At 38.9% G+C, this 12,777-nt stretch overlaps 1 protein-coding gene across 6 annotated transcripts in view; it reads right to left on the reverse strand.

The window, feature by feature from the left end:
* ELMO1 (engulfment and cell motility 1) overlaps positions 1-12,777 on the reverse strand; it is a 313,180-nt gene that overhangs the window by 189,069 nt on the left and 111,334 nt on the right. For all 6 annotated transcript variants that reach the window (XM_075745465.1, XM_075745471.1, XM_075745466.1 and 3 more), the window contains 4 exons: positions 7,786-7,937; positions 6,841-6,919; positions 2,917-2,967; positions 1,271-1,393 (listed from right to left, as the gene is read on the reverse strand). In XM_075745465.1, the coding sequence (XP_075601580.1) occupies positions 1,271-1,393; positions 2,917-2,967; positions 6,841-6,919; positions 7,786-7,937 (405 nt within the window). The remainder of the gene's footprint in view (positions 1-1,270; positions 1,394-2,916; positions 2,968-6,840; positions 6,920-7,785; positions 7,938-12,777) is intronic.

Below are 12,777 nucleotides of genomic sequence, written 5' to 3' on the forward strand. Positions count from 1 at the left end.
AACACTGTGCTCCCTCCACTTTCCAACCTTTCTTTGTCTAAATTCCCTACTTCATACTCAGAGAGACAGTCAGCAAGAATGACTTTGTGGTTCCCATTTCCCAAAGTCCTCACATTTGTGGAGTTCACGTGCAGACACTTAAGTGCTGACTTACAGAAGCTGGACCCATGTTAGCAAGGCCACTAACTACACACTTAATTTTAACCACAGGCATGAAACCACAGAAGCCAAGAGATCACACACATTTCAAATTAAGCTGGTACTTAAGCACTTTACTGGCTGAAATCAAAAAGGCTCACAGCAGTATGCAATCCTTTCGGTAACTGTCCATTTTTGCTAGCACAGGAATGGGCAAGAACGGAATTGCTGTAGTTACACATCACTAGAAACGTCTCAACCTAGTGATAACCATCCTACCATCAATACTAGCAATGCTGTGTTAGTCACTCTCTATGGCGATATGGACTAGGTACCTGTGTGTACATTAGAGTCAAACTTTCCTGCCTCAAACTTAAGAAACAGCAAGGGTAAAATCCTACAGCATGTTTCTTATGTTTACAACCAGCTTGCTCTCCCATCTCCTCTTCTCCAAATTATCAACAAGTCTTACCACATTCCCTCTTAAAAATGAAATTAGGTTTCTCCTTGTACAGGGCCTAAAAAAGGCCACAAAAAATAAAGAAACAGAATGCATCTTCTCTATGGCTCATTGACTCTAACTTTAAACTTGAATTTCTTAGGGGAGTAAGTGTCTCTCTTTTCACAATGAGCAATATTAAAGCTGGTGTTTGGAAGCAGCAAGCAAGAAACAAATGAACAACTACTAGATAGGTTCCCGGTAACAAAATGGGTTTTACTGTAACACAAATTACCTTCGACTCTAGCATGTCAGACAGTTTTCATGTAAACATTCATTTTAGCTCTACAGAAGTAGTTTTAGGAAGGACCACACATCTCTGTCGCTTCTGAGAAGTACACAAAAGAAACAAATACTGGACTGCTGCTTGGAGTTTTAGCTCAGGATGACAACAAATTCAGTTCATGGAACTACATGCTAAGGAGAAAGGCCTGGCCATTTTATTCTACTTTTCCACAAGGAATGCAATACCAGTACATCTTCTAACAACCAGAAAATATAACCCGGCTTCACAGAGAATGCATGAATGGTGTAAGTGTTCCCAGCACTCTCTTTTCCTCTATAAAGAACTTTAGGCACAGCAATGAGCAGTTGTCCTCTTCCTGTTCTGACCAGATCATGCCAGATGCTTACCTGATCCTGTGGATCCATTTTTGTCATCATTCTGTCTTCCAGAAGGTTAAAGGTAAGTACTTGCAGAACATAAAGCTGGTGTGCCATTTCATTATTGATGGCCCTTTGTGCCCTGATAACATGCTGCAAAGAAAGAGAAACTCCAGTGAATGCCACCTTATCAGAAAATTATATATGGTACACTCAGGTGTTTCCATTTCTGTATGTGTTTGCTGTGCAATAGTGTATGTACACTCCAGAAAAAAGAAAATCAAACTAGCACTAATGGTACTGATTTAGGTACTACATAAGTAACTTTAAGGGACAGGACTTTACAATAACAATGCACCGAAGCTTTCTCCTTCTAGCCACTAGAGAGCCTGTGCATATGTTGAGAAGTGTCATTAAAAAAAAAAAAAAAAAAAAAGAGAGTATATTAAGAAAATATTTAAAAGAGTAGCTGCCTGAGCAGAAAAGTATTCAGGCTATAAACACAACCAGCAAATACAGCGATGTAACAGGTTTGCTGCTGCAGGAGTCAACATTGCACCACAATCCTACCTCTACCAGACAATTCCGTTCTGTACGAGGAAGACTGCTTAGAAATACATCAGCATACAATGCCCCAAATGTGCAGAATTATCCTGTTCAGAAAGCAGATACCAAATTGATGGACAATTTAAAAATCCCTGGTGTGCCAAAAATCACCAAGTGGTTCTATATGGGAAACAGATCCAGGTCACTGAACACAGCAGAGCATACATAAGGAAAAAGTCATCAAGTAGGACATGGATACAGCAACTGATATTGTACAGCTCCAGAGAATAAAAGAATCTGCCAAAAGGCACTGGAGCATTTTACAATAATAAATGAACACCTAAGAATATCACCTATGTGCTTATACCAAATTTCCTCTGAACAAAAGCAGTGTAAAATGCCTTCTGAAACAAATTCTGGGGGTTTTTGTATGTACCATTGAAATTATGACAGTGAATAAGAGAGCGAGGAGTTGTTTGGTTTGTTTTACACTGTCTAGTATCTCATAACAGAGAAAGAGTGCTTTCCCTTGTTTCCTTGAAGATGTAATGTACTCTAAAGTCAAAGGCAAAATCCCTCTGATTTTTCATGATAGCAGATACAAGTCTTTTATATTACATTCATTAACTTCATTCTGAGCTACATTTCATGATTCTTTTGTGCAAGCGGTGACAAATTGTGTGCAACTTTATATCAAGACAGAATAATCTGTAGAACTGAAAAACGCAGAGGTTCATTTTGCAAGATGGAAAGCCCTGTGTGGCATGCTCAGCTGTCATCAGCTCCAAACCTTAACACAGAGGACTTGCTATAAATTCCTCAGACAACCACTCATCTGCACAATAAAGCTCACATTCTCCTTGTGAAAATGCTTGAGGTATTATTCTTTTATTCAGTATTATATTTTCATGAAGAAACCATTATTTATTGGACTTAGAAAATACACCTTTTGATAATCAGTTTTGAACCCATTCAACAACCAAACCTTTATCTTGTATGTCACAAGGCTTCAAAACATATCAAAATACAAGCGCAATTAAAATATACTGAGATAAAACCTATGAATGACAAAACTGGAGTCACCTTTTCTCTCTGCTAGTGAAAAATAACTTTGAAAATTATATACTTACAGTTAAGATGATGGAGCGAAGCTGCTTTTGTGCCAAAATGTTTGCCATTTCCTGATTTAGTTTAAAAAAAAAATAAAAAAATTAGCCAAAGCAGGTATTTTAGTGCCATACCTAGAAGAACACTGACTTAAAAGGTCTTAGTGTTTCTGCGGTGTTACTTATAAATGAAATGAAGCCACGTACAGTTGTATGATTGTATGCATTATTGTGAGGGTCAGAAACTCATATTACTCTACTATGAGAAAAGGGGCAAAGAAAGTGAAAAGTAGGTCAGAAGCTGAGGGCTTTGGCGATCCAAAACCAGCAATGAAAGACCTCAGAAGAGACCTCTGTGGGTTAAACAGAGTATTTATGCACACTTGTTCAAGCACAACCCTCACCTCCGCAAAGAACACAGAAGGAAGCACAGAATGAATGGAAGCCAGCCAGGACTTTAAAACAAGATGTCAAACAACATGCTTATTTATATTAATATTTTGACTGTTCTAAAGTCAAGTGCTCTAACTTTCACTCAATAAATCAGCCTACAGCTTATTACCGTTTCATCATAGCAAGTAATACTTCTCTCCTGTTATTTTGGTAGCAGTGTTGACATTGGGCCATTATTTTGTATTAACTTCTTTTTCTAGGTCTGTCTGAAGTCACAAGCAAGGTGAATATGCTTTTACTTTCATTTTTAAGCAGCTGATTCCAGCTGTCCATGCTACAAACTGTCCCACAATGCACAGGAGGAAATATTTTATACTTACCAAGCATGAAAGTCTAATCTTAACCATACCTACAAGTCTATACCTCATTTTTCAGTTCCATGATCTCTTCCATCAAAATAGAAATGTGTGTGTGTGTGGACATATGCTAGCATATGCAATGCATGCAACTTACAGTAATTATCATCATTTTTAAATTCTTGTTTTCAAAATGTACTATTTAAGGATTTGGATAACATATTGCACACTGCTATTTAGACACTGTTTATATGTACACAAAGGGGTAATGTTTGGAATTTAGATCATTGATTGGAAACAGAGCTCACAGCCTTACATAATACAGCACAACAAATCACATCAATGCTGACACATGCTTAAGGACATTCTTAGGATGCATTGTGATTCTGCGCAGCTGGCACCATATCAAAAATATTGTTCGTGTTCAGAAGAAATAAAATTTCTTAAAAATTCCTGCTGATCTTTGTGAGAGTTGAAGAGCAATATAGAGTACATACTGGTGAGTTTTATATAACAAACAAGAAACTAGAAAACAGGAAAACTGAGATTATTACATAAAACATTCGAAGAGTTGGAGTGCTGAAACATGGCTGCAGAAACAATGTAAATAAAGCAAGCGTTAGGGTGAGAACTTGCTTGCAACAAGAAAATAATTCTCATTTTGAGACAGGAGGCAGTCACAGATGTTTACTGTTTTCTTTATATCAGATAAAGGGTGCTGCAACAGAACACAGGAACGATAAGGAAGGAAGAAGAGACCAAAGACAAGAGAGGCTCAAGCTTTAGTTTTTAAGTCTTTTCTGGCTAGGCAGGTTTCGGTTGCACTTAACAGCAAAGGAACGAATGATACAGCTGCTTCCATCTCTTTTGGAAATGCACAACTGAGCTGCAGGGGGAGTGCCAGGCACACCATACACTTCACGTTACAGGGAACAGACTGGCTGGTTTTGTCAAAGTATTTCCACTGCCAAAAGATGGACAGGTAAAGAATATGAGGTAGTCTTTTCTGCATTCGGGGTAAAAAAATGGGAATTTTTTATTTTATTTTTTGGAGAAGATTATCAAATTGTCACTTCTCTCTTATAGCTGCAATTTAAAAAGCCTTTATTGGGATACTGCTTTTTGTCACTGGACCAAAAACCAATAGGAGCAACAAGCATTCACAAAACTGATTATTGCAACAGCAGCAACTTTGTCTCTGAGAAGGCTATATGGCTATTAGGGGCTGATGAGCTGCCTCTTCAAAAAATAAGTATTGTACTAACAGATGAGAACAGGAACTTTTTGACAAAATTTGCCATTTCATTTTCCATAGCAACATATCCCTGTAAAAATGCAGACAATTGCCAAAAAAGTGTTTCAAACATTCACAGTATCATTTCAATGCTCAAATTCACAGTTCTCTTCTGATAAAGATTTTTTTTTAAATAACCTAGGGTTTTTTTTAGATGATTTTGTCCTTGACAGTGGCATAGGAAGCAAAGCAACAAGGGAGTCCTCATTAAAAAAGAAAAACCCTGAACTCTTGGCTTTTTGCATTACAGAAATAGGGTGGGGGAAAAAAAGCAGGGGAAGGAATTCAGATACCAGCATCAATTTAAATCCTTTCCTTAACTGGAGTGCAGTCATCTAAATCATGCCAGTCCCTGTAAGATGGCAGCAGGGAGGATGCCAAAGCTCCCAGAGTCATACGGGGTTTGGTGTAGTTTCTCACTCCTAACCATACTAGTGGCGAGTGCTGAACTGTAACTTTTGAGGACCTGCAGTCAGATAATTACATGAGACTGCATCACCTCAGTTTGTCTTAGAAAGACAGAATTAAATAAATACTATCAGTTATCACTACCTTGAAGCTAATGGACATCTACCTTCTTCTGTGTACGGTTCACTAAGTAACCAGAAGACAGATATAAAGAGAAACCTAACAGATTCTGAACACTTACTGTAGGTTATTTTAAAAGGTGAAGGAAATTTTCTGCAAGTGTCATAGTTATCAGCCTTGACACCAAATCAGGTCATTATGTTCTAATGATCTTAAACTACATGACTAACAATTTTGTGTCACAACAGCGGGTGCTACAGGTGAAGTGAAGTCTGCATGGTCCACTGCCAGCCTCACTAGGTGGTTACGCTGTCAGTGAAATACAGATTTACTTGCTGGGAAGACCCTGTGGTTCTGTCATCTTTGGGAGCACGTGCCCACTGATTACTATTAAGGTCTTATCTACATCTGACGTTGTCTCTCAACTTCAAATATGACTAAAGCATACTTTTCACAAAAACAAAGCAGTAGCAATTATTTACAAGTGTAAAAAGTGAAATCTTTGTTTTCCCTCAAGCAATGAGGGAAAAAGGCTTTTTTTGAAATTAAACCATTGTTTTACTTTCCCCTGCTTGTCATTTTAAAAATATTTTTCAAGGAAAAAGAAAAAAATTCCCATTAGAGCTTTGACGTTTCTTTAAACAAACTCCAGCATTTTAAAATGTAACTAAATCTAAAGAAAGTCCTTGTCAGAATTGATCAGCAGCTCTCAATGAACTTGTTCTGGACACTAACAGTATGTCACCACAAGAATTATCATCACCATTCTTGGTGACAGAAATGTTAAATAAATAAATGACTAAATATGTTTTGACACAAGCTAATGACTTGACAAACATGGATAAAACATCTCTATTTCACAACACATTGCATTCCATCCTCATTTAACACCAACTAGCAATCTTGAAATATTTCCTTTTGAGATTTCTGATTTCTGGCACTAAAGTTAACTTAAAATAGCATAGTATAAAAGTCATGAAATGCTTACATGGCAAGATATTTCCATTTTAGAAAGGAACACAATTTTATTAAAAAATCGGGGGGAGACGTGACAGTTTACCAAAAAATAGCCTGGTTCTACAAGCTGTGCTGGCAAAGAGTTCAGTACAGTAACTACAGCCAACCACAGACAATATAGTTCATGTGAGGTTACAGGGAACCAAAAAAGCACAGAAGAATGCTTAATCCCTACTAATAATGGTACAAGATGGAAGTAGCGCCATTAAAATGAATGATATTATAACAGCCTGAAACAACAGAACAAGTTTCAGTTTGAATTAACTGCAGAAAAAGTGTGACTGGGACAACTGCAGGTATGAATATGACACATTTTTTCTACAGGTATATACAGATATACCACAAGACCCAACAACTTACCTGCCTCTTGTCATCCGGTGCTTTAAGGAAAAGTGCATTTATTACCGCTATGGTATACGTTTGGATTTCTTGGTCTGTCCTGTTTGGGACAAAATTATAAACATGACAGAAGAAGGTTAATACACATCAGCTGTAGAAACTGATTTTCCAGTTGCATTACTGCATGTAGAAGTGGAGGGACTGTTTGTTCTTAGTGCTAACCATGTAAAGTTAGGCAAAGTTGGTCATGACCAGGTTGTCTCTATTATCAAGAGAGACAAGATGTTCCAGAGGGAGACTCAGCATTCAAGAAAGGTGGAATGAATCACACCCTTGACGTGCCATTGACCCTCCACTGATCATATCAGGAGCTCAGACAATTAGTTTCTGCCAGATGCCCACCAGCTAGAGGTAGGACAAGGAATCTCCCCTAAAGGGTTCTGGAGATGAACCTGCTGGTATTAAAAGCTTTTCAGGTGAGTGGCAAATGTCCCAGCTGGGAGGCAAGCACAACTACAGTTCACAACACATTACCCTACGCTACAAGAGGCAGTTTCCATCCATTTAACCACTGCACATTACTGTTTAAGAGAACACCTGTCCCTTTTCAAATACACCTTCAGCAAGCATTGACCAATTTTTGTCTTACACACTTCCCAGAGGCTGGCAAGCAAAACAACCCCATCTGTACACTAATGGCATTACACATTTTATTACTATGGGGTGCTCTTCTCTTCGTTCCCCACTTCCAACTACACAGGCAGCTTAGCGTGGAAAAAAAAATAATTAAAAAAAATAATCAAGGATCAAGCAAAGCCAGAAAGCTGGTTACCAGTCATCCATCCTGTTATAGTGGATGCAGGAGTCATACAGGAGGTTGCCAGTCTTTATACCACTCTTTTTCCAAATGCTATGCTCATTTGCGGGGGGTGGGGGGGTGGAAAATCCACCATATCAGACACTCACCCCTGCAGATGTGGGATTAGCTGCCCAATTGTGATCTCCTGTGCCACCTTCTGGTACAGGTCATGGCTATTGAGCACCATCGATTCCAGGATTGCTAGAGACCGTTGTAAGATGGAGATGTCCGAGGCAAATTTGTTCACGTAGCTTGCTATCTACAAATTCAAACATTTAGAGAATATACATCTTATCACGAAAAGGAGAAAGGGAAGAAAGAAAAATGTGGATGTGACTCAAAGGTATTAGAGTAAAAGTAGTCTTGTCCACATGCCAGGTATCAGTGAATACCTGAAAGCAATCAACGAGGCACTGCAGATACCTTCACTGGACACAGTGGCACAGATTCTTCAGCTGGCACAAATTACCACAGATTTATGTCAATATTCATACCACCGAAATATATTCTTCAGCATTACATTATGAACATAATAAATCAACATTAAAGAACTGGAACAGTTACATTTTTTTTGTGAGGAAAACTTTGGAATGGACAAGGAGAATACTTCTCATTCTCTCCAGCAGAAATCCGTGCAGCTAGTTTTCTCTAAAAAATATCTAGGCTCAAGGCAAGTGTTGCAAGAGAGACATTTATATCTAGGTCTCTGGCAAAAGACTCTGGCAAATGAAGCATTTTTTTTTCCCTCTTGCTGTTACCAACAACACTGAAAGCTCTCTCCAGGTTACAAATTAAAACCCTGTTGATGATCACTTCTCAGCACAACTGGTTCCATAACTCTGTCTAGAGTCCGGTCTTGCTAAGTGTTCGTGCATTAACAACCTTCACTTTTACTGCAAGCTGCCACAAACAAATGGCATGTTAATCAAAACCAGGTCCGACCTCTGCTTTTCTGCACCGTGCTAACGACCTGATTCGCACTCATCTGCAGAGCCAACACAACTGTGCAGTGAGATGCAGCAACATGTGTTCTTCTGCATGCTGCCCAGTCCTTGGGCCCGGTTTCCCGGGAAGAAGCTTGCCTTCTGCTGATGCCTGGGTTTTCCTTGAATGCACCGATACCAGCACAATCAAGTTGAAAGGTACCCGAGGAAGCAGACAGACAGAAGAAATGTCATGTGACCACAGTTATTTGCTCTTCACAGCCAAGTAACAGACTACAGTGGCCATCTCAAGTTTGACACGTTCCTTCCAGAAAACTTCAAGTCCACACGCTTCTTCAGTGCTCACGCTACAAGCACTAATGTAATTAAATTGTTTCTGATTGTAGATGCTTGCTTAGACCTTGGCATCATTTTCCTTTTGGAGGAAGAAAGGCATGCCCTGTGCTTGGGAAAGATGCCTAGCTGCCTGTAAAATCACGGTTAAATATGGACATGTGGACAAGCACATTGTGTTGCACTTGTGACATTTTGGGTAGTGCTGAAGGAGCAAAACACCCTTTCTGCAACTTTGGTTACAGACAACAAAGAAAGAGGGACAGATTTTTCTTCTTCTAATCTATGGCAGCACTGCTGTTTGCTCTGCTACTTGGTTTGCATTATAATAGGAACATGCTATGCTGAATATAACTCAATTCAGAAAATACACATCGACTTTACAGAAAATAAAGAACCAACCCATGCATGCATAGAGAATACGAGGAGAGAAGCAACTCAATTAGCCTTTTCTACTCTGGGCTTTCAGTATCTGTTGCCTGCAAGTCCTGAGCCCAAGTAATATTTACATCAATATACGATGCACATTGTGCTGTTTAGAGTAACAAGCTGTATCTCAGAAACACTGTATGACTCTACCTCTCTCAATGATAATCCAGTTGTTTTCCGATGCACTGCAGCCAGAGCTGTCACATGTCCAGAAGGCCCACAATACAGACAGCGTATGCACAGAGCAACTCTGCACAGCTCGCACCATAAATCAAATGCGTTCTGGATGCCTCACACTCATCAGGCATCCATGGATTGATTGTGCAGCAGGAACACAATATGTCCAGGCTGTGTCCCAACTTGTCAGACTGCTGTCACTGTCCTGTTTAGAAGCCTTGACATGTATGAATTATTCTTGCTGCAGCAGCTCCTTCCAATGATATTTCAAGTGGCAGTGTAAATGCTTCACTGGGTTATAACACATTCGTGTCAGGGGCCTGCAGAAATCTAACAGTATAGATAACTGAACCCTCAGTCTAGGACAGGCTGCCTTAGACATATTTATTCTTCTGATCATGCACCATAACATCTTGTAATCATAAACACAAACCCAAGGTATGAGGCTAGGTTGTGTGTTTAAAAAGCTGTGACATACCACACTGAACATACATGCAAAGCATCCGCTAGGTAACTTGCATATCAAGCTACGTATATTCATAACCACCTTGTTGAAGCATGAAGTCTGGCCAGAAGTAATAGGCTTGTCTACCCTGATAAGTAAGGCATGCTAGTTCCAGAGGGAGGAAGGTTAGATTAAAAAGAAATTCTATTACCATACTTGAAGTTCTGGATGTGGAAAAAAAGGACCCTTCTTGAAAAGAGACAAGAATCAACAGGAGGTCAAATTTGCGTTATATGCTGTTCTCTGCTTATCGAGCACCACGCGCAGGGAGGACTTTCAACATCCAAAAATAACCCTGCACTCATTTAACAAAAATTCTGATGATAAAAATAATGCAAGCTCAGAGAAATACCATCTCTCCAGAAATAAGCAACTTCATTGCTTTGCACTTTGCCATGAAAACCTGTCACATGGGTATGCCTCATTAAGAATAAAACTGTTTGTTCACTGAAATACCTGTAACCTTCATATTTGCATAGTCCTATTAGGATATATATAGCCACATAGAAAAGAAGTGGCTGGGTGTTTAACTTCCAATCGATTTCAAGAGAAGTTAGGAATCAGAATGCCTTTACACGTTCAGCCCCAGTGCTCTGCTGAAACAGGAGCTAAACAAGTAAAATGACGGTAGATAATAAACCTACAGCAAGCTAAACAACATCATCTGAGTCCTCTCCCTGTTTCAGCATCACTTAAAACACAGGAGAAAATTCAAAAGTTAAAAACCAAAAATAAAAAAAAAAATTAATAACCCAAACAAAATAAACCCTGTCACTAACAAAAACCACACAGAGAAAGAATTGCGAAGGAAACAGATCTGATCTTCTCAGCAGTGGTATGTTCATTAGTTATTTGCCTGGGCCATTTTGATGTCAGAAACGTACAGAAAAATCTAACAAAGTTTTGTTCTCTGTTAAGTACTAACGTATAGCAAGATTTTCAAGTGCGCATCTCATTTTCAAGTTAGGAACTAGAGTTGCACTTGACTACAGAAACACCAATCCAGAGTTGTGAGACACAGAGATACCTCCCCTACTGCCATTCCCTTTTCCTGCACAGTACATTTTAGAAGGCAGAGTAAACAATTCATCAAGGTTAAGACTCTGCATCACACAGTTATGAAACAGCAATTACATAAATTATTCTAAGAGGTATTTTTAACTATCTCAACCAATACCACAAATTTTATCTCTCCATAGGAACTGAAGATGGGAGTACCAAATTTGTAGAGTGTATTTTGATACCCAGTTACCACCACATTTTCTAAGAACTAGGCATCCAAATCCTTTACACAGCTATGGAAGCTAGAAATAAACTTTATTGTCATAAGGAAGAAAAAGGTCTTGAAAGAATCTTGCATATCATAAGGAAGTTTTTTCAAATTAATCTATTTTCCCTTATTATAAGGAACCAAGCTCTCCTTGAAAGTGTCAGTTCTTATTTGCAGCAGTTGGAACAGCAGTCTTTATGTACCCAAAGGATGGGAGGGAGACTGCATGCAACATCAAGCACTTAGTCATTAGAAGCAGTTAGAGCTTCCCTTTGGGGTCACCTCCAGCTTCTACATTTTAAATTAGAAAACTATTCAAGAAAAAAAGTTCAGATTAATTCCTCCCTATTCCGGTTTGGCTTCCATTTAACATGAAAGACAGCTTCAAAGGGCAGAAGTACTTGAAGTAGGATTGCAAAGTTGCCCCTCCGGCTAGCAGAAACTTATCAGCTCCCTTATCCATCCTGTCAACCACTTGAGTTAGCCCATCAGCAACCTCAAGTGGCCTGTCAAAAGCCAAGGTCAGAGAAGCAAGCGCAAATAAAGCTGCAGACTGCCGCCAGAGAGGCGGATGGTCCAAAGGTGCTGCTTTAGGTTTGCACCTTGCCCACGGGGCTCTGCTCTTCCTCTTTCCTCTCCTTTGGTCATTCTTTGTCCTTCTGTTTCTCTGCTAACTATCCTATTCTTCTCCTTGGTCCCTTTCTTGTCCAACAGTTCCACTTTTGTTTTTTACTGGCCACTTTTGGTTTTCATAGGTATTTTGTGAGAATACTTTTGTTTGTGTCTTTTGTTTTGGGGTTTTTTTTAAATTGGTTCAGTGTCCAGGGAAACCCATGGAAGTGCCAGACAGAAGAGATGAGCCATTATCAGGGTTGCACATAACCTTTCTTCAGTAGTTACTATAGAACCCACAGGGCATAAGATGTTAATGGGATTAGGCAAAGACAAGAATTCTGAGTGAATACCAAAGTAGATTGATTTAAACTCATTTTATCAAGGTTCTTCACACACTTCTAAGTAGGCTCCCATAGCAAATAAGGCATTCTGGGCTTGACCTTGTACCTCACAAAGTCTGTTAAAAAACAGATGTACTATTTTATTTGCCATGGAAAGATAATAATCATTATAATCTACCTAGCCTGCAAGATTAGCAAAAAAGAGTCCAAAAATCAGACCAATTATATTAATTTTTCTTATAAATAGTAACCATCATTTTTAATTACCAATACTGAGCTTCAAAATCTAATACTCTTTTCATAATTGTTTCTTCTTTCTCTTTCGGCAACAAAAGTAAATTTGTACTTTCCTTTGGTGGCGGCAATGCTCTAAACCAAATTTAAATTAAAAGTTGGTTCTCTGACGTGTTGTTAAAACAAAGAGATCTTTGCCATGGGTTATATTAGTTCCATTCCTGCTCCTGCTCTAATTTCAGTGAAGTAAC

The sequence above is a fragment of the Balearica regulorum genome, chromosome 2 (assembly GCF_011004875.1).
Source record: "Balearica regulorum gibbericeps isolate bBalReg1 chromosome 2, bBalReg1.pri, whole genome shotgun sequence".
NCBI classification, from domain to species: Eukaryota; Metazoa; Chordata; class Aves; order Gruiformes; family Gruidae; genus Balearica; species Balearica regulorum.